The 23,163-nt window shown below is 42.0% G+C and overlaps 1 protein-coding gene across 5 annotated transcripts in view; it reads right to left on the bottom strand.

The window, feature by feature from the left end:
- CEP57 (centrosomal protein 57) overlaps positions 1-23,163 on the bottom strand; it is a 58,138-nt gene that overhangs the window by 28,148 nt on the left and 6,827 nt on the right. For 4 of the 5 annotated variants that reach the window (XM_059708099.1, XM_059708100.1, XM_059708097.1 and 1 more), the window contains exons 2-3: positions 15,262-15,418; positions 132-311 (exon numbers count right to left, since the gene is read on the bottom strand). In XM_059708099.1, coding sequence (XP_059564082.1) covers positions 132-311; positions 15,262-15,418 — 337 coding nt within the window. Of the gene's footprint in view, positions 1-131; positions 312-15,261; positions 15,419-17,652; positions 17,709-23,163 lie in introns of all 5 variants that reach the window. The other variant, XM_059708098.1, reaches the window with a different exon arrangement.

The raw sequence follows: 23,163 nt of genomic DNA on the forward strand, positions 1-23,163 counted from the left end.
TCTCAAAACGCACCAGAGTATAATGCAATTTTGTAGTGCCTGAAGACAGGCCACCAGAAAATGCTAATGTGCAATTTTGGAGTAATTTTACATTCTTTACAGTGTTTCATTTCCTTTATAATTAAACAAACCTTGATTGTGTTTTGATTCCTCATTTTTTGAATTCTCCCTTTCTTGTATCTGTTCATCCAATACTTTCTTATATTCAACTGTTTCTCTAGACAAGGTTTTCACACTTTCTTCTGCTTGAATCCTTTCAAGTTCTAAGCGTCGAATCTTATCTTGAAGATTCTTCAGAGCAGAAAATATGGCTGCCAAATACAAATATGAATACCATAAGATAACAATATATATGGAGAAAGTTCACTTAGAAAGAATAATCTTATCTAAATAAAAAATAAAACTGATGGATGGGTCCAGTGGAGGATCACTCTTTGGGAACAATAAAATGTTAATTACCATCATATGAGAATTAAAAAAAAATCCATTTAAAGATAGCTTTTGAGTTTCTGAAACATGCAAAGTACTCAAATAAAAACCACTTTATCATGGTAAAGATATTTCAGATTTTCAAAATGGTGAAAATATTTAGCTAATCATACCAGTTCACATAACTGTCCTGAAGTACATTAACTATCACTCTTTTTTGTTTCATTACAAGGATCACAGGCAGAATCCAATCAGAGTTAAAATAGTCAAGCATAAAAAGGACTATTTTTAATGTCTATTTTTTCATTACTTAGGATAAAAATCTAAGCACACTTTCACTGCCTAATCAAAGTTCCTAATTATAAAAGTAATATGTATTCATTGTACAAGGCACAGGAAAATACAACAAAGAAAATAACTGATAATCCTACTACCAAAAGATAATGACTGTCAATTTGTAATTTCTTTCAATTTTTTACTGTATATACTTTTTACTAAAAATTGAGATTAAAATTTATTTTTGTTTTTCACTCTAGCATTAAAATACTGTGAGCTCTCATTCATGCTGTCTTATTATAAACAAATAAAAATTGAAAAATCAAGTTACTGGGTCAAAAAAATTCATATTTTAAAGTTTCCTGAAAAAGTAAAGTACCTTCAAAAAAGGTTGCATCAATTTATACTTTCATCAGAAGCATGTCTTTGCCAACACAGACCATTATTAATTATAATCTCTTTGCCATTGTTTTTTAATTTCTTGATTTCAGAGAGAGAGGAAGAGGGAGGGAAGAGCATCAACTTGTTCCACTTATTTATGCATTCATTTGTTGATTCTTGTATGTGCCCTGACCAGAGATAAAACCCGAAACCTTGGTGTATAGGGATGAAACTGTAACCAACCGAGTTACCTGGTCAGGGTCACCTCTGACGCTCTGTTTAAAACATGAAGCTTCTATTTTATTTTGCACTAGAGGCCTGGTGCATGCCATCAGTGCACTGGGGGGTGGGGGGTGGAGTGTCCCCTCAGTTTGGCCTGTGCCCTCTCCCAGTCCAGGACTCCTCGGGGGATATCTGACTGCTGGCAGGCTACTGCGGAGGTGGGAGAGGCTCCCGCCACTGCCGCTGTGCTCACCAGCCATGATCACACCGGGCTTCTGGCTGAGCAGCACTCCCCCTATGGGAGTGCACTGACCACCAGGGGGCAGCTCCTGCTCAAGCATGTGCCTCTTGGTGGTCAGTGTGCGTCATAGCGACCGGTCGTTCCGCTGTTCAGTCGATTTGCATATTAGGGTTTTATTATACAGTAGGTCCTTGGGTTACCTCAGAGATCCGTTCCTGCTGCGCAACATAATGCGATTTTTGCCGTAAGTCTGAACCCACCTACATAAACACCTACGTGACTCACATGGAGCACATACACAGCAGTAATGAAGTGAAACAGTAAAAATAATTTAAAAGAAAGATAACAATTCCTGACCTTTACTTGTGGTAAATAAGTAATAAAAAACATAAAGCACATATGTACATATGTCAAAATGACGCAACTTTTTTTTTTTTATAAATAAACTAGAGGCCCAGTGCATGGATTCGTGCACCAGTAGGGTCCCTCAGCATGGCCTGCACCCTCTCACAATCCGGGACCCCTGGAGGATGTAGTAGTGCGGGCAGTGGCAGGCGGGTGGGGAAGAGCCTGGGCTGGGCACTGTGCCTCTCCCACTCATCCCGGCCTTGCTGTGCCTGCTGCCGTCACCGCCACCGCTTGGTAGCACTGCCACAGAGGTGGGAGAGGCTCGCGTCGCCACAGTTGCGCTGGCCAGCTGTGAGCCTGGCATCTGGTGCCCGGAGTCAGCTGAGCAGCACTCCTGCTGTGGGAGCACACTGACCAGCAGGGGGCAGCTCCTGCATTGAGCATCTGCCCCTGGTGGTCACTGCACATCATAGCGAATGGCCAGTTGTCCGGTCGCTTAGGCTTTTATATATATAGATGGGAGGTGGTGACGTAACCACGAAACGACATATGTCGAGTCCAACGTAACCAGAGGACTGTCTGTATAGGATTGCTAGAGGTTTAAATATGTTTATATAATTGGTCAATTTTCTACTTTTATGAATTTCTTCGCTCATTTTACATAAGAAAAAGTCCAACCCTTCATTTTAGTCTTTGTTTCTAGTTTTAATGTACTAATGTTTTGATTTTTCATAGTTATATCTAACAATCTTTTCCATCAAGTTCTTTGTTTATATACATAGAATGTTTTCTTGTAATGAAGATTAAACTTTATATTTTCCTTTATTCCACTTAAGTATAGTAGTTTCACACATTTTTACATTTAATTCTGTAAGTCAAATAAAAGGTATTTTTGTACTAAAAAACTTTAAATGGCAACTTTATCATATATCAAGTTCACAAATACCTATATATACAGATACAATTATTACTTAGACACATGAGCAAGACAACTTCAAGATTTTATTATTCCAATTCCATTAATATTATGCCAATATTTTAATTAACTTTATAAATATTAATATTTCCAGTCTCCCATCCTATCCAATAAAACCCTAATATGCAAATTGACCAAATGGCAGAACAACCAGTTGCTATGACAAGCACTGACCACCAGGGGGCAGACACTCAACACAGGAGCTGCCCCCCTGGTGGTCAGTGTGCTCCCACAGGGGGAGCGCCGCTCAACCAGAAGCCAGGCTCATGGCTGGCGAGCACAGCAGCAGTGGAGGGAGCCTCTCCCACTTCTGCAGCAGTGCTAAGGACCCCTCAAGGGATGTCCGACTGCCGGATTAGGGAGAGGGCCTAAGCTGGCAGTCGGACATCCCCTGAGGGGTACCGGACTGTGAGAGGGCACAAGCTGGGTGAGGGACCCCTGCCCCCCAGTGCACAAATGTTGTGCACTGGGCCTCTAGTAGTATATAAATCTTTAAACCAGGGGTCCTCAAACTTTTTAAACAGGGGGCCAGTTCACTGTCCCTCAGACTGTTGGAGGGCCGGACTATAGTTTAAAAAAAAACTATGAACAAATTCCTATGCACACTGCACATATCTTATTTTGAAGTAAAAAAACAAAACGGGAACAAATACAATATTTGTATTTGCATGTGGCCAGCGGGCTGTAGTTTGAGGACCCCTGCTTTAAACCATTTCAATATTATCCTCACTAATCAGATGCTCAGAATCATTTTGTCTAAATACTGATCTAATGAAACTTCATGTAAACTATACAATAGGTAGGAAGAATTAACATCTTTTAAAAATCGAGCCTGCACTCAAAACAAGGCATACATTTCCATTTATTAACACAATTCATTCATTTACCAAATGTTTCAGTGCAACACGCCCAAATAGGAGATAACATAGATAGCTTGTTCTTCCAGTTATGCATAGGAAGAGTGCAGACATGAGCACACAGACTATGAGAATACCAAAAGAGCTCAATATAAGATTAATATTCAAAGTAATAATTCTCTGATATATCTGGAATAATCAGATAACAAATGCAATAGGAAAACAGACAGTTAATAAATGCTTTTAAATATCAAATGAGGTTCATTAACCTATTCTGAACCACATAGGAGTATTTCCTAAAATTTTGTAATACCAAACATTTCTTTTATTCCTTCATTAAATTATACAAATTAGTATACGATTTTGTTAGTATTTTATTTTTACATTTACAGTTATTTTGCAATTGGCTGGAACACTCAATTTTTGTTTTATAAGAGAGCAAATGTGGTTATGACAGGGATATGCTAGATTAACAAAGAAGATCTGGGGTGAGTATATGCTTTCTTTTTCTGCATTCTGGAATGGCTTATATATCATGGAGATTTTCTGTTTAAACATTTTGCAAAATTTATTCCCTAAAACTACTTGGGGTTAGAGCTTTACTGAGACTTTGACACCTTAATAATTTTATTATAATACTCAAATTTATTAATAGAGAACCAAACATTTTAGTCTTATAAACATCTACCACATTGTCCCTATTTCTAATTTTCTACATAATAGATTTATGTACCTTCTTTAGAATCTTTCTTAGAAGTTCCTTCGGATCCTCAGCGTTTTTATTTTAATACAAAACACAACACAAACCAAACATGAGTTCTTTCTCCCACTTTCCTTAGTCTAACAAACCTCAATTAATGCTTATTTTTTTCCAGTTTTGATAAACAACTGACATACATCACTATGTAAGTTTAAGATGTTCAACTTGATGGTTTGATGGGCATGTATTTTGAAATGATTACAATATGTTCATCTAACATCCATTACCTTACATAGATAAAAGAGAAAAAAATTTCTCCTTGTCATGAGAACTCTTAAGATCTACTCTCTTAACAACTTTCCTATATAGTAAGTCCTCACCTAACATCATCAATAGGTTTTCAACTTTAAGGAAAACAATGTATAACAAAACCAATTCTACCATAGACTAATTGATATAAGCAAAAGTTCCTAAGGCATCCATCTATTCAACGTTATAATAAAACTTTGAAACGATATTGAGGACCTGCTATATACAGCAGTGTTAACTATAGTTAAATTGAATTTAGAAAAAAACAGGAATGAGAAGGAAAAATATGACACCCATATGGTAACATCTTGGCACAATAATTAAAAATATTTTGCTGAAATCCTTATGTACTTTTCTATGCTTTCATGTTAGTGGGATTACTCTCGACTATGTCATATCACACTCATATGCATAATCATTCTCTATGTCAATAGATGCATTTCTAGAATTCCATCCTTATACATTTGTGTCTATAAACTTTCTATTTCACTAATATCTAGTTCTGTACCAGTTCCACACTTCCTATCTTTATAGCTCTATAATCTGTTATTAGTTGACAAAGTGAGGCCATTACTTACATAGAGTGAACCCTTCTATTAAAAGAAAAAAATGCAGCTCTCACATATTATTCTTTAAATGCAACTCACAATATTAAGAGTTTCCACTGAGGTAACACTGTACAGCTCTATTTATTCATTCATGTATGCACCTCAGTGAGCAGAGAGACATTCCTAGGTTGATTTTTGAGAGGTGACTTTTCTATCCACAGCCTCTTTCCCAGGCCAGGGGGCTGAGTTGTTCCAGTTCCCTTTCTCCATTACTCTGTTTTTCAAAAACATTATTTCAGAAGCTTTAGACCCCTCACATGGGTTTAAAGTTTTGTTCTCCAGTCCCTACCTAGATTTTAAATCCCAATGTCTCCTCAATTGTATCCCAATACCTAGGGCTCATATACTAGTAGACTCTTAGTGTCCCCGAGACTATGGCCTTTACTTACCTCCTTACTGCTTATCCTTCAAGTTCATTTTATTTCTGACATCTGGGTATTAGTCATTGCAATTTATTATTATATGAAACTATTTGTGTATCATACTAATCTGACAACAATATTGCCATCCATCCTTTATATTTGTTACCAGGCCTTCCCTTGAAGCACCAGCTTCATCCGGAAGGTTGCCCGGTCTATTTAGCATATTATGCTTTTATTATTTTAGATATTTTTATATCTAGATTTTGCCAACTTTTTATTTTTAACTTGTGTCCTTTTATTTCAGTTTTGGCTTAAAAAGCACATACTGACTTTTCTTTTGTCTTTTTTTTTTTTAAATCCTCACCTGAGGATATTTTTTCCACTGAGTTCTCAACAGAGTGGAGGGGGGGCAGGGGGGTGAGGGAGAGAGAGAGAGAGAGAGGGAGGGAGGGAGGAAGGTCTACATGAGAAAGACACATGCACTGGTTGCCTCCCATAAGTGCTCCCACCTGGTGTGTCCTTGACCAGAAATCTAACCGGAAGCCTTGGGTCTGCAGGCTGACTCTCTAACCACTGAGTCAACCAGCCAGGGCTTTTTTGAGTCTTTTAACATAATTCCATTTAACATCATACCTGATGTCATCCTATTCTTTGTCATTGTATTTTATGCTTTCTAATTTTGTTTCCTTGACTTTTTATTATATGAAGCACCCTATATAATCCTATATAGTAAAAGGGTAATATGCAAATTGACCCTAACAGTAGAACGACCAGAATGACCGTTTGACCAGTCACTATGAGGCGCACTGGCCACCTCTTGGCCCCTTTCTCTAGCTGACAGGTTCCAATCACCCAATGACAAACGGGGAACCGGGGGTGGGTGGTTGGGGATGTGGGTAGCACCAGGCCAAGGCCCCCACCCCACCAGTCGCCCCACACATAGAGGGCAACCTGCGGTGGGGGCGGGGCTGGCGAGCGGGCAGAACCGCTGACCTCTCCATTCTCCCCCCAACTCCCTCGGGCTGGCAAGTTCCAATCACCCAATAGTAAACAGGGAACTGGGGGTGGGTGGCAGCCAGCTGCAGGCAGCTGGGAAAGATGGCCCTGAATGCAGGCCAGGCGTAGGGACCATATCCAAGCATTAATTTCATGCACTGGGCCTCTAGCCCTATCTAATAATAGACAAACATGGTAATTGACCATACCTTCGCTACACCTCCCATTGGCTAATCAGCATGATATGCAAATTAACCACCAACAAAGATGGCAGCTAATTTGCATACTGCAGGCGGGGCCGGCAGCGCGCAAGGCTGCCCGTGGGCCCCAGGCCCCGGATCCATGACCTGTCGAGGGAGCAAAGCGGCGGAGAAGGGAGAGAGCCCAGGTGGCAGAAAAGGGAGGGAGCCGAGGGCTAAGCGGGGAAGGTAGGAAGCAAGGCAGCGGAGAAGGGAGCAAAGCCCGCCTAGGCGGGCTTCGCTCCGTTCTCAGGAAGCCCTATTCTTGCAGGAATAGGCCGGAGGAGGCCCTATTCTTGCAGAACTCTTCCTGCAACGGGCATCTAGTATCTATTATATGAAACATACCATAGCGGTTTGCCTGATTTTGCACATAGCTTTTCCAGGGAATTTGCCTTTATGTCAACAGGGCTTTAACTACAACTTATGTATACACTAGAGGCGTGGGCAGTTGGCTGGCCAGCCCCACCCCCGGGTCAAACTCCCAGTTGAACTTCCGGTCGAAGGGACAATTTGCATATTAGCCTTTTATTATATAGGATTCTTTTAGTGGCCTCTCACAACTCACCAAAGCTAGTGACTCACAGATGACTGACTCAGACATAGGTTCTTTAGGGAATTTTTAGAATTTTGTCCAAAAAGTTAAAACGAGAATTAGTTCAACTTAAAGCTTACTTTGTTAGTAACCATGTTTCCTAACATGTGGAAAAACTGGTCTGTAGCAAGCAGAAAAAAAAAAAAAGACATGGCAGAGACCTTTCTGCAGGCTGATGCTCTATCCACTGAGGCAAACCAGCTAGGGCAATGTAGGCCATCTTTGAGTCCCTGGCTCCTAATGTTCTTAAGTTCACTGTTATATCTGCCTGCCTATTCTTGGTTTTTCAATCCTACCTTGCATGTTTGTAAACCAGAGTCCCCTTTGCCCAAACTAGTTCAGATTGGGAGTTTCTATCACTAATAGTTAACATTTTATTAAATGTACTTTGCTTTCTAAAATGTTCCTAAATAAATCTAGTATCATAAAGATACAATATAACTTTATTCTACCAATCCACAATATATATTTTTAAATATATGAATACATACATACATAAACACATCTCTAAATACATTTTCTATGACAAAAATGAAATTGTATATAAAATAAAGTTCACATAAGAAATGTAACAAACTTTTATTTCATCCCCTTATTGTCTAATGTTTTCACTGGAGATATTTGGGTCCAAATGATAAAATAATTTGCTTTATAATATTTTCATTTCAAAAGTTGTATTTGTCTTACAAATTTTTAGTTTTATAAATATTTACTTTCATACTAGCATGATGGCTTTCTTAAGTTAAAAATCATTCTAGATGACCAAGTGATTGATCTTAAGCTTTTTCCCCCACTTCAAACCCTTGCTTTTTCTTTCCATCTACTGCCCTCACTTCTATGAGGTCATGCACAGTTGTGCTATTTATGTTCAAATTACCACATGACCTAGAGAGACCCTGGAGTGAAAAAATACTTTATGTAGAAATGAACGTTGAAAGATTAGAAGATTTCTAACTTCATAAATTATGAGATACTGTGGAAAATATATTTCTAGAAGAAGAAGCAAATTGGAATATTGAAAAAATCGAAAAAAAGTCCTAAAAATACTGTACGTGTTAGATTTATTTTCACAGACAGACTTTTCACAGCAAACACTGCATTTCCATGTAATAGGATAAAAAAAGTTTATTCAGCAGGCCTGAACCTTGGCTAATCTATGGAACTTGGCTTTTGGAGTATTTCCTATGTTATTAATTGATAAGATGTTTTGTAGGTCTAGGGCACTGAATTCTACTGCATAAGTCTGCCTAGATAGTTTGTGTAAACAATGTGTTTTATAGTAAATATCACAACTGGCTGACCAGGCAAAAAGTGCTCCAGACAAAAGCCATAATCTGAGCCTTAAGTGGGCTTTACTGGACAGAAACACAGAATAGATGCTGGAGAGTTCATTGGTGGAGAAAAAAGTGTGTTTCTGTGTGACCTCTATGCGGGAGGACTATGGAAACATCTAGATTTCTTTAGATTACATTGTAATAAACCATAAACATAATTAAAACCACTTGTGAATCTTAAAAGTCATAGTTAATGTCCAAACATATAGGTGTTCCTAAAGTCACAGAGTTTAGAAAATTCACTGATATTTTCAGATTGCATATTGCAACTAAATTTTAAAAAACTATCAGGTGCTAAGTTTTGGTGTAGTATCAAAGAATATCTAAATTGTCGGAAAGGCAATTAAAATATTACTCCATTTCCAACTACATACCTGTGTAGATTTTTTTTCACATACTTCAATCAAAATAACATCACCCCAAATGAAATTTTTAGTAAAAGTATATATGAGAATCAAGCTGTCTTCTATAAGTCATAAATAAGAGACTTACAAATTCTTAAATAAAACAATCACTCTTTAGACCAGTGATGGTGAACCTGTGACATGCGAACTCATTTTTTTCGTTGATTTTTCTTTGTTAAATGGCATTTAAATATATAAAATAAATATCAAAAACATAAATCTGTTTTACTATGGTTGCAAATATCAAAAAATGTCTATATGTGACACAGCACCAGAGTTAAGTTATGGTTTTTCAAAATGCTGACACGCCGAGCTGAAAAGATTCGCCATCACTGCTTTAGACTATTTTTTTAAATCTGGAAAATAGTTATTATTCATCAAAATACTTACATAAATAATGCAATAGGTTTATTAGGGCTTCTTGAACCAAAAAACTTGAGAATCAATGCTTTAAATGAACAGATGGGCAGTACATTTTTAAAACCTAACACAATAAACACTGAGCTTTCTACAGATCTGACACAAATTTGTAATAGATATGCCAAGATGTTTTCTCTCTCAACTCTGAGGAGGAGTGGGGAGACAAGAGTGACCTGGGACAGTTAAAGAGACCAAACTACTTGTCATCAAGCCCGCAGTTTATCTGTACTTTCTGTGGTGTACATAGATTGCCCTTTCATTTTCCACATGTGCTATAATGTGTGAAAGGTTAGAAAGCACTGCCTAGAACAGGGGTGGGCAAACTTTTTGACTCGAGGGCCACAATGGGTTCTTAAACTGGACCGGAGGGTCGGAACAAAAGCATGGATGGAGTGTTTGTGTGAACTAATATAAATTCAAAGTAAACATCATTACATAAAAGGGTACGGTCTTTTTTTTTTTTTTTTAGCTTTATTCATTTCAAACGGGCCAGATCCGGCCCACGGGCCGTAGTTTGCCCATGGCTGGCCTAGAAGAACTGCCTTATAGCTAGTTATCTTACTTCAGCTGTCCAATTTATTCTCCATGTCACTGTCATATGAAATGTATTGAACAAATAACATGAGCAATAGGTTAATATTAAAACTCTTTGGAATGATGTTACAAATTTTTAAACAACGCTAAAGACATTAATATATTTTTGAAGGCAGTAATAATTTCCAATTTATTTTCTAACTAAAGTTCAAATGAATGAGAAGTACAAGAAACAGCTTAATTATCTCTTTCTATAGCCATTAGTCAAATTATCCTATCTAATAAAAGAGAAACATGGTAATTGGCATACGATCGCTACCCTTCCCATTGGCTAATCAGCGAGATATGCAAATTAACTGCCAGCCAAGATGGCGGCCAGCAGCCAGGCAGCTTGAAACTAACATGAGGCTTGCTTGCTTCAGTGACGGAGGACTCCAACGTTCCCCGCCTGCCTTGCCGGCCTCTGAGCCTGCAGTTTAAGAAACACTGTAACAAATATAGAAGCTAAACAAAATCCCAGAAACCTGCTTTAAGCAAGCCGGGATCTCAGAGCTGGAGTTGATAGGAGAGTTTCGATTATAGAACCGAAACAAACCAGATACCTGCTTTCAGGAGCGGAGGCCTAAGAGCTAGAGCCAAGCCTCAGAGCTAAAGCTGGCCCAGAATAAAAAAGAAAAAAGAAAAAAAGGAGCAGTTGGGAGCTTCCGTCACCCGCCAGACTGAAAACAGCCCTCAGCCCCTCACCCAGACTGGCCAGGCACCCCAGTGGGGACCCCGACTCTGAAGGGTGTGTGACCAGCTGCAAACAGCCATCATCCCCTCACCCAGGCTGGCCAGGCACCCCAGTTGGGACCACCACCCTGAAGGGTGTGTGACCAGCTGCAAACAGCCATCATCCCCTCACCCAGGCTGGCCAGGCACCCCAGTTGGGACCACCACCCTGATGGGTGTGTGACCAGCTGCAAACAGCCATCATCCCCTCACCCAGGCTGGCCAGGCACCCCAGTTGGGACCCCCACCATGAAGGGTGTGTGACCAGCTGCAAACAGCCATCATCCGTCACCCAGGCTGGCCAGGCATCGCAGTGGGGACCCCCACCCTGATCCAGGACACCCTTCAGGGCAAACCAGCCGGCCCCCACCCGTGCACCAGGCCTCTATCCTATATAGTAAAAGGGTAATATGCCTCCGAGCACCGGGATCAGCAGAACCGCGAGGCCTAACGGCACCGGGATCAGCATGACGGGGGCAGCGCCCAAACACCCTGATCGCCCTGTGGCTCTGTGTGTGACCGGGGGTGGGGCCACAACCTCCCTATCCGCCCTGCTCTGTTCGTGACAGGGGAAGGCGCCCCAACCTCCTGATCAGCCCTGCTCTGTGCCTGATACGGGTGAGCTCCCCAACCTCCCCCCCCCGCCACGGGCCCTGCTCTGTGTGTGACAGGGTAGAGCCATAACCTCCCGATCGGCCCTGCCTTGAGTGTGACAGTGGCGGCGCCCCAACCTCCTGATCAGCCCTGCTCTGTGGGTGATAGAGGGCAGTGCCTCAACCCCCTGATCCGCCCTGCTCTGTGTGTGACAGGGGGTGGTACCCCAACTCCCCTATCGCCCCTACTCTGTGAGTGACAGGGGGGAGCTCCTCAACCCCCTGATGGGCCCTGCTCTGTGCATGGAATGGGGGAACTCCCCAACCCCCTGATCGACCCTGCTCTGTGCATGACAGGGTACGGAGCCCCAATCCCCCTGATGGGCCCTGCTCTGTGCGTGACAGGGGGTGGCGCCACAACCTCCCTATGGACCCTGCCTTGAGTGTGACAGGGGGCGGTGCCCCAACCCCCCAATCGGCCCTACCCTGAGCATGACTGAGGGTGGCATCGCAACCTCCCGATCCGCCCTGGTCTGTGCATGACAGGAGGCGGCGCCCCAACTCCCCAATTGGCCCTGCACTGAGCCCGACCAGGGGCTGCACCTAGGGATTGGGCCTGCCCTCTGCCACCCGGGAGCAGGCCTAAGCCAGCAGGTCATTATCTCCCGAGGGGTCCCAGACTGTGAGAGGGCACAGGCCGGGCTGAGGGACCCCCCTTTCCCACCCGAGTGCACAAATTTTTGTGCACCAGGCCTCTAGTCTATATATATAAAAGCCTAAGCAACCATTACAACTGGTTGACTGGTCACTGTGATGCGCACTGACCACCAGGGGGCAGACGCTCAACGCAGGAGCTACCCCTGGTGGTCAGTGTGCTCCCACAGCCAACCTCCCACTGCCAGCCAACCTCCCGCGCTCCCTCCCCTGGCCAGCCGGCCAGCTCCAATCGCCAGACAGGCTGAGGAACCCCACGCGTGCATGAATTCGTGCACCGGGCCTCTAGTATTTTCATGTTCTGTAATTATCAGATAGGAGTGTAAAATTTTTATCAATGAAAATATATTAAAACATAACTAAAGAATTACAAAGCTTTCCCCAGCTAAAGTATTAGTGAGAAAAAAGCTTATTAATATGCAAAAAAAGTTTGTTATAAGAGAGTTCTATTCAAAATAAGACTTCATTCAATAAATATTTGAGGGTACACTAAACAAATGAGGGGAAAAGTGGAAAGGGATAAAGGTTTTGATACTTAGTTAAACATCTTTGAGATGTTTCTTCATCTGTCCATTTTGAATATACCTATCTTATACTATTTTCCAATTGTGATTAAATCAAATGTATTTGCTTTACCTGGAATGCTACTGCATTTCATTCTTTAAAAAAAAAAAAAAAATTGTGTTTAATTTTTTAACACAATCACTAGTACTGTGGCAATTTTATTTACCAACAATTCTCTAGATTAGTGGTTCTCAACCTTCTGGCCCTTTAAATACAGTTCCTCATGTTGTGACCCAACCATAAAATTATTTTCGTTGCTACTTCATAACTGTAATGTTGCTACTGTTATGAATCATTATGTAAATATCTGATATGCAGGATGGTATTAGGCGACCCCTGTGAAAGGGTCGTTCGACTGCCAAAGGGGTCGCAACCCACAGGTTGAGAACCGCTGCTCTAGATAAAAGAAGTGTTAGATTTGCCACTTATAGGTTAAATAGGCATTTGTAAATTAAAGTTTGCAACTTTTTTGTTTCAAGAGGGAAATGCATTGCAAATCTCTTAAAAGATTAATCTCAGGCCGAAACCGGTTTGGCTCAGTGGATGGAGCGTCGGCCTGCGGACTGAAGGGTCCCAGGTTCGATTCCGGTCAAGGGCATGTACCTTGGTTGCAGGCACATCCCCAGTAGGAGATGTGCAAGAAGCAGCTGATCGATGTTTCTCTCTCATTGATGTTTCTGACTCTCTATCTCTCTCCCTTCCTCTCTGTAAAAAATCAATAAAATATATTAAAAAAAAAAAAAAAGATTAATCTCAGAAAGACAGTTTTATAAACCGTGAGGTGACGGTATAGTAAAGTATCAGGTACATAATAATATCCAAGTATAGTCTCCAATGTAAATCTTGGGACCTCAAAGGTGTTTGCTAAAATAAATTTAACCTGGTGTCTGGTATCTGTTAACACATTGTTTGTGGGTAGTTTTTATCGCACGCTAACAGGTGGCGCGGGCCATTTTTGCTAATTTTTTGCGCAAATAGCAACGTTCAGTAAAATTACGATCACTTTAGTTTACGTATTTATACGTTACTCGCATTCTACCGCTAGTCGATAAAAAACATATTAATACGTGTCCCGCGCTCAACTACTACAGGCAACGTAAAACGTATGAATACATTTTCCTCATACAATGTGTTAAGAATTTCAAAATTCAATATTCAATTTCCTAATCAGAACCTTATTTATAAGATGCTGTTTCTCAAAGATGATGATGACAAAGAACATGCTAATTTAATTGTTAATAAAACAACTGCGAAAGTGCTACTTATCAGAATACAGTAAAGACTGGCAATTCTGAAAAATAACAAAAACTACATGACATTCAAACAATTTAACATAGGTTAAAAAAGTAAAAAACAAATAACTAAGTTCACAGTGGAATAAAAAGTTTCGTTTTAGTAATAATTTCTTCTTAAAAACAAAAACAAAACAAAAAACCCATATAAAAAAAACCCAAGCACTAGAGTTCCAGCAGAACAAAAAGTCTAAGAGTTAGATATTATTCCTTGTGTTACAATATACCTAGTTCTGATTTTTACATCTATGTAATGGAACTTTTTCAAAAGTTCAGAGAAAAGTGAATTACTGCTGGATAAAATATTAAAAATGATGATGTTTGACAAGAAACAAACTAAAACAGACATTATATTTTGAGGAGGTTAAAACAGGAAGGGGGGAAATATTCTCTCCTCTAAATCAACACTAATAAAAGAGAAAAATGGTAATTGGCGTACGAGCTACCCTTTTCATTGGCTAATCAGGGCTATATGCAAATTAACTGCCAACTAAGATTGGCAATTAACTGCCAACAAGATGGCAGTTAATTTGCATATGTAGGCACAATGCAGGGAGGCGAAAGGGAAAGCAGGAAGAAGCCCCCTGCCACTGACAGTGATCAGAAACCCAGGGGGGAGCTAAGAGCTGGGGGGCAGGGCAAAGGCGGCCTTTGCCCTGCCCGCCAGCCATGATCGGAGAATCAGGTGCCTTTTCCGCCCTGGCCAGTGATAGCAGGAAGTAGGGGTGGAGCCAGCGATGGGAGCTAGGGGTCCCTTGCCTGGGCCTAAAGCGAAGCCCACGATCGTGGGGCCGCTGCAGCTGCAGGTCCCGCTGCCCGGGCCAGATGCCTAGGCCAGAGGCGTCAGGCCTGGGCAAGGGGCCGATCCTGCGATTGGAGGGTGATGGGGGTCAACGCCTGAGGGCTCCCAGTATGTGAGAGGGGGCAGGCTGGGCTGAGGGACACTCCCCACCACACACACCCAGTGCACGAATTTCATGCACCGGGCCCCTAGTTTAAAATAAAAGACACAAGAATTTTTAAACATCAACTAAACTCACACATACACACACACACACACACACAAACCCACATCTGTTTTGCTAGGCTCTATTACCTCTGCTGTTGCTTTCTGGATAGGCAAGTGTAGGCTTATTTGGGGAGCGTCGTAGATCACTATTAAGGAAAGGCTTATCTGGTGGATATACTACATATGAAGATGTGGAATGGCGAAGCATACTTCCATTAGACCTTGATGGTTCAGCTAAGACGTTCTGAAAGATAAAAAATTACAGAAATTACCTTTCAAATTTTAAATGCAAACGGCATATGTGTATGTGCACAAACACACACTCACCCATGAATGTTCATGACTGAGAACTAGACTGTGTATATGTTCCAATCATAGCGACAACAGAAACAACAGAGTCCACTAATCATATGTGATAGAATCCAATCATCACTTTAAAAAAGGTGTGGGGAACCTTTTTTCTGCCAAGCGCCATTTGGACATTTATAACATCATTTTTGGGCCATACAAATAGCCTGCTATATTTGGTCAAACATTTAACTAACTCGCCCCTAATGCCTGGCAGGGCCAGACCAAATTATTTCATGGCCTTATATGGACCGCAGGCCGGATGTTCCCCATGTCTGCTTGAAAATAATAAAACTTTTAAAGAGTTTCAAATTTGTGTGAGTACAGCCATATGCCAGACACTATAAAAAGGAAATAATGTTAGCCATGGCTGGGTAGCTCAGTTGGTTAGAGTGTGTACCTCACACACCAAGGTTGTGGCTTTGATCCTCAGTAAGGGCACATACAAGAATCAACCAATGAGTGCATAAATAAGAAATAATGTTCACACAACTTGAATACAAACGCTGCATAGAAATACTTTAATGTTATACTCACAATTAATTTTATTTTAAAAGTATTTACTATAAAATACATATTCAGAAAAATATTGTATTTTTACAGTATCAGAAACTGACACAAAATGATTGCATTAATCTATCCCCAGTCAACTAAACACTTCATGAGTATTTGTCAAACGTCCAGCCAATTCATTTTGAATGCCAAGGTTTAATCAATGTGGGGTACATAAGAAAATAAGGCATAGTCCTTGCCTTAAAAACTTTATATTTAGTTAGGGGGGGAAAGGGGACACCAAGAAAACATTAAAGCTTATCAAAGTGTATTTCCACACACACACCTTCTGTCATAAATGGGATTCTGTTCAATTGGGATTCTGTTCCACATGATAATTTTTAGTGCAGGAGATAATAAATGTGGAGTTTTGTGTTATAGGTGACTTCCTGTTAGTACAAGAGACCTAGAGTGGGAGACGTAATGGAGAAACTAAAATCTAAAGGGGAAGGACGATATGACTGCTAGCTACTCAAAATTCTCAACATTCATTTTTCTTATTCAAGTAGCCACAGTAATGTAGGCTTTCGACTCCTACTATTGGAGAACTACAACTATTTATACAGCACCAGAAAAATCTGTTTCCAGAAAAGGACAAAGAAATATAAATATTTACAATAACAGTAAAAACATCTCTTGGTACAAACAACGGCCATCAAAATAACCAACCACATTGGAGCTAAATCTTATTAAAAACTAAAGACTATTTCTTTTTTAAAAACCGGGCAATTTTTCAGTTGATTTAAGAAAGTCAACTCAAAACACACGATATGGCTATGAAAACTAAAGGAAAGGGGAAAGAACTTGGAAGGGGTAAGAATTAGTCTAAAAAGTGGTAAATCAATGGTAGGTCTATTGTAAAAAAGTATGTTCACATGAAACAAGGACCGAGAATTACATTTTTCAAGCTTTTTGGCAATCTGGCATCAGGTTTGGCAGGTGGCAAAGCCTAATATGCAAGTCAACCGAATGGCAGAACAACTGGTCACTATGGACCACCAGGGGGCAGATGCTTAATGCAGGAGCTGCCCCCAGTCTGCAGGGGGTGTCAGCAGGGCCCCCCCCTCCCGATCGCCCCGCTAGTCGCTAGTCGCCCCACAGATCGGCCCTGATCGCCGGCCAGGCCTAGGGACCCTAATCATGTACGAATTTCGTGCATCAGGCTTCTAGTAACATATAATACTGCCAAAGCTTCTGCAAAGCACCATAAATATAGCTTAATTTTAAATATGATTCTTCACAGAAAACTTCATACAAACTACTAAATCCTATCACGTAGTAACAATGGTTAGGAAATATTCCTTATATTAACAGGAAGGTGCCTAAATAATTTAGCAAAGAAAACAAACAAACAAACCTCATTAAAATCACTGCCTGCAAGCTCTTATAAAATAGTTTAAGATTGTCCAAAAAAATTTGTCACATATATGTCATCGAAATACTGCTTGGGTTGGATCAGCAAACTATGCAGTGTCTTTATATAAAAATGCAAGTTATACTGAGATGGGTCCCCCCACACCCTGCCATTTGAGAAAAGCAATTCTAAATGTACTCCATATTCTAAGTCAGTCAACTCACTTTGAATGCCAAGGTTTAATCAATGAAATTCAAATGTCCTCATTACTGCCAGCAGTCTGAAGCAAAGAATAGGAAGACAAAATAAAATGGCTTTGCAAAAATTATTTACAATACAGTTTTTAAATAAAATTAAAATAAGACATGCAAAACGAACATATACTCTTAATCATATGCACACAAATGTGTCTACTAAAAACAGTAAAGGACAAAATGTGATATATACATAAGTATTATTCAGCTTTTAAAAGGAGGGAATCCCATCACATGCTACATAATAGATGATCCTTAAGGACATTATGATCAGTCAGTCACAAAAAGACAAATATTTTATGATTCCACTTAATAGTACATGAGGTATCTAGATAGTCAAATTCATAGAAAAAGAAAGTAGAATCTTGGTTACCAGGGGCTGAGGGGAGGTTGCAAATGGGAGTTGATGAATGGATATAGAGCTTCAACTTTAAAAGATGACAAAATTCTGGAGATCTGATTCACAATAATGTGAATATATTTAACACTACTGTATCCTTAGCCCAACTGGCATGGCTCAGTGGTTAAGCGTTGACCTATGAACCAGGAGGTCACAGTTCAATTCCCAGTCAGGGCACATGCCTGGATATCAGGCTCAATCCCGGGGAGGGGGGGGGGGGGGGGGAAGCTGGAGGCAGCAAATCAATGATTCTCTCTGAGCACTGATGTTTTTATCTCCTCTCCCTCTTCCAAATCAATAAAAATATATTTGAAAAAATAAGCCATACACTTAAAAATGGTTAAGATGGTAAAGTTTAGGTAAATAACAAGACAAATAACAAGAATTGTAAGGAGTTATACACTTCAGGGATTAGAAAAGTATTTTTTTTAAGAGTTGGAAACGCCATAGAAATTATCCTATCCTATCTAATAAAAGAGAAACGTGGTAATTAGCCGTACCTCCACTACCCTTCCCATTGGCTAATCAGGGCGATATGCAAATTAACTGCCAGCCAAGATGGCGGCTGGCTGCCAGGCAGCTTGAAGTGAACATGAGGCTTGCTTGCTTCAGTGACGGAGGACTCCAACGTTCCCCGTTCCCCGCCTGCCGGCCTCTGAGCTTGCAGTTTGAAACATTGTTACAAATATAGAAGCTAAACAAAACCCCAGCCGGGATCTCAGAGCTGGAGTTGAAACAGTGTTTCGATTATAGAACCCAAACAAACCAGATACCTGCTTTCAGCAGCGGAGGCCTAAGAGCTGGAGCCAAGCCTCAGAGCTAAAGCTGGCCCAGAATAAAAAAGAAAAAAAGAAAAAAAGGAGCGGTTGGGAGCTTCAGTCACCCGCCAGCCTGAAAACAGCCCTCGGCCCCTCACCCAGACTGGCCAGGCACCCCAGTTGGGACCACCACTCTGAAGGGTGTGTGACCAGCTGCAAACAGCCATCATCCCGTCATCCAGGCTGGCCAGGCACCCCAGTGGGGACCCCCACCCTGATCCAGGACACCCTTCAGGGCAAACCAGCCGGCCCCCACCTGTGCACCAGGCCTCTATCCTATATAGTAAAAGGGTAATATGCCTCCCAGCACCGAGATCAGCGTGACAGGGGGCAGCGCCCAAACCCCCTGATCGCCCTGCGGCTCTGTGTGTGACAGGGTGCGGTGCCCCAACACCCCCCTCCCCATGGGCCCTGCTCTGTGTGTGATGGGGTAGAGCCATAACCTCCCCATCGGCCCTGCCCTGAGTGTGACAGTGACGGCGTACCAACCCCCTGATCGGCGCTGCTCTGTGGGTGATAGAGGGCGGCGCCCCAACCGCCCCCCACGGGCCCTGCTCTGTGTGTGATGGGATAGAGCCATAACCTCCCCATCAGCCCTGCCCTGAGTGTGACAGGGTATGCGCCCCAACCCCCTGATCCGCCCTGCTCTGTGTGTGACAGGGGGCGGTGCCCCAACTCCCCTATCGGCCCTACTCTGTGCGTAACAGGGGGGAGCTCCCCAACCCCGTTGGGCCCTGCTCTGTGCGTGACAGGGGACAGCGCCACAACCCCGATTGGCCCTGCTCTGTGCGTGACAGGGGGTGGCGCCACAATCTTCCCATCGACCTTGCCTTGAGTGTGACCGGGGGCGGTGCCCCAACCCCCCAATCGGCCCTACCCTGAGCGTGACTGAGGGTGGCATCGCAACCTCCCGATCGGGTGCATGACAGGAGGCGGCACCCCAACTCCCCAATCAGCCCTGCTCTGAGCCCGACCAGGGGCTGCACCTAAGGGTTGGGCCTGCCCTCTGCCACCCGGGAGCAGGCCTAAGCCAGCAGGTCGTTATCTCCCGAGGGGTCCCAGACTGTGAGAGGGCACAGGTCGGGCTGAGGGACCCGTCCCCCCCCCCCAAGTGCACAAATTTTTGTGCATCGGGCCTCTAGTCTATATATATAAAAGCCTAATATGCAAAGTGTCCCCTCAGGAGTTTGACAGACCAGGATTTCAATCGCTCGCTATGACGTGCGCTGACCACCAGGGAGCAGCTGCTCGGGACCCTACCTGTGCACGAATTTCATGCACTGGGCCTCTAGTCTAGTATAATCCTATTTTACAAAAAAAGAAAAAAGGAGGTTCAAAAAGTTGACTTACCTATTACCTTTCCCTATTATCTCCCCCCACTCCCACCACAACCTCACTCCCTGAAGAATCAGGGCAATCACATTCTATGTGATTAACTGAACAAAGAACTAGTTCTCAAGAGAACCGGCCAACCTACCTACACTGCTCTTACTCTGCCCCCCTCTCCTCAAACAAGGAGTGAGCTTTGTGTAACTAACCTACTGAAAGTCTTGTCTCCTATAAAACCCCTCTCCTCCCTTCTGATGCCATCTAATTCTCCCTCCCTACCAGATCTTTCACAATGCTATTAAGGACAAAACTGGGGGGGGGGGGGGGGGATTACAAATTTTTCTGAATTTTAGGACTCCCAGCTTCTGCTTCATTTCTCAGCTTTAATAAAAAAGTCCCTCACAATATCTACAAGTGCTGTTACCTCTTAATCACCTCTCCCAGTCTTCATCAATTCAGAGACGCAGCTCTCAAGTTCACCAATGACTTTTACACTGCTGAATTCAGTGACCTCCCAGAAGCATGTGATAGACCACTTTACTGTTTTTAGTGGATGGAACACCACACTCTTTGGTTTTCCTCCTAACACAGGCTCCTCAATCAGAATCTCCCTGGCTCCTTTTTTTCTGTAAATGCTGGCATTCCCCAAAGCTTAGTATTCCCACCTCTTCTTATTTTCACCTACATGGATTCCTCTGATGATCTCACCTACTCTCAGGGCTTTGAAAAGCCTCTCGGCTAAAAACTTTCAAGTTTAAACACAGAATACAGAGTTCTCCCTCTTAAACTCTATATTCAAACCAACCTTCCCACTCATCACCACTGGGATGTCAATATGGGCTTCCCAAGTTAACATGTCTATTATCAAATTATTGAATCTTATCCCAAAACTTGCTCCTCTCTCAGCATAGCACAATAAGTGGCACCACCATATACACAACTGCTCAGGCCAAAATCCTTGGATGGAGTCATTTCTCATATATCGCACATCTAATCTTGGTTGGAGCTCTGTCAAAATATATCAATAAACTCCCCCAACTTCTCATCAATTCCACTACTAATGCGATGGTTGACACTACTGTGATCTTTCATCTGGACTAACAGAATAGCCTCTTAACCATTCTTGCCCACATCCCCTTAGTCCAGCGGTCACCAACCTTTTGGACCTCATGGACCACCAGTGGTCTGTGGATCACCGGTTGGTGACCACTGCCTTAGTCTCCTCTCCAAATAGTCCTTATGATTCTTTTTAAGAAGTAAATTAATTCAAATAATATTCCTAATCCAAACCCTCCAATGGCTTTCCATCACTAAAAAAACCCCAAAAATCTTATGGCTTAGAAGGCCCCACATAATCTGACCCAGGCTAACCCTGACCTCATTCCCCACCTCTCTCTCCTTACCACCAGCACCATTTCCCAGCCATACTAACTTGGATTTCTGAAATACACAGTACCCTGCATTTTCATTTGCTAAGTTTACTCTGCCTGGAAAGCTCCTTCCTCACACCATGGAGTAATCTGCCCAAAGTCTGTCAGTGCAACTTTCCCTGACTGCCCTATCTAAAGTAGTAAGTGCCCTTCTGTCACTCAATCTCCTTACTCTGAAAAAAAAAAAATTATCCTACCTGACATACATATATTATCTATACTAGATGCCAGTTGCAGGCAGATTCCTGCAAGAACAGGGCTTCCTGTGGCCAAAGCAAAGCAGAGAAGGGAGTGAAACCCGCCGAGGCAGGCTTCCCTCCCGCCCCCGCCGCCCCGCTTGCTTCTCTGCAGCTTCGCTACCTTCTGCAGCGCTTGGCTTCCTTCTACATTGTCTTCAGTTGTTGCTCCGCGCCTGTGTATGCAAATTAACCGCCATCTTTGTTGGGTTGATTTGCATACTCATCTGATTGGCTGGTGGGAATAGCGGAGTGACACCAATTGCATGTTTTTCTTTTATTAGTGTAGATGCCCTGTGGAATAAAAAATATACTTGGTGTCTGTCCCTGGCTCCTGACATTCAAAAACTTGAAATTTCTTAAGTGATAGCAGTGTCTTTGTTATGCTAATAGTGGAGCACCCTAGGTAACTTTAGGATGAGAGCTGGTAGCCTGAAAACCCAACCAGGTGATTAAAGCGTTAAACATTTTAGCCCCACACCCAGACCTCAGAAGAGAGAGGAACTGGACATTGAGTTCAGTCACCAATGGCCAATGATTTCATCAATCATGCCTCCATAATGAAACCTCCAAAAAACCCTTGCAGTTAATTTCTGGGAGCGTCCGTATTGGTCATGAAATCCTCTTTACATCTTGCCCTAGGTGTCTCAGCCATTTGCCTGTTTCTCAGTACTATCTTTTAAACCTGTACGTATACCTTTAGTGCTTTCCTGAGTTCTGAGAGTCATTCTGGAGAATTATTAAATGTAACTCCTTAATTTGCAGTTGGCTGGGCAGTTTGCATTGGGAACATCTGGGACTTAGAGCTAACAACTGAAGTGGGAGCAATTTTGTAGCACCTAATCCCTATAGGATCTGCACTATATCCAGGAAGTTAGTTCCAGAAGTGAATTGAATTGTTGGGCACCCAGTTGGCAAAGAACTGATGTAGTAAAAGCAGTCATCATCAATAGAGTTTAAGTTCTAATAAAGACATTCGATACATCTGCTGAATAAATGTTAATAAATTAGTTACACAATTCCCCTGCAAAACAGGGGGGAAAAAACACCTATTTATGAAACTGAACTATTCTATTCAATAAAGTTGCTATAACCCATTGAAAGACAATAAAAGCTTTTGATTTCATTTATATCAAAAAACAAATAGCACAAATGTCATAAGAAGTAGAGGTAATAGCAAACTTTGCAACTGCTATCCTTAGAAATGTCCACTTACAAGGTTGGTTCTTACCTAGTTATCTAGGGAAGTTTAATTTGGGGAAGGTTCC

This window comes from Myotis daubentonii, chromosome 9 (genome assembly GCF_963259705.1).
Source record: "Myotis daubentonii chromosome 9, mMyoDau2.1, whole genome shotgun sequence".
Taxonomy (NCBI): Eukaryota; Metazoa; Chordata; class Mammalia; order Chiroptera; family Vespertilionidae; genus Myotis; species Myotis daubentonii.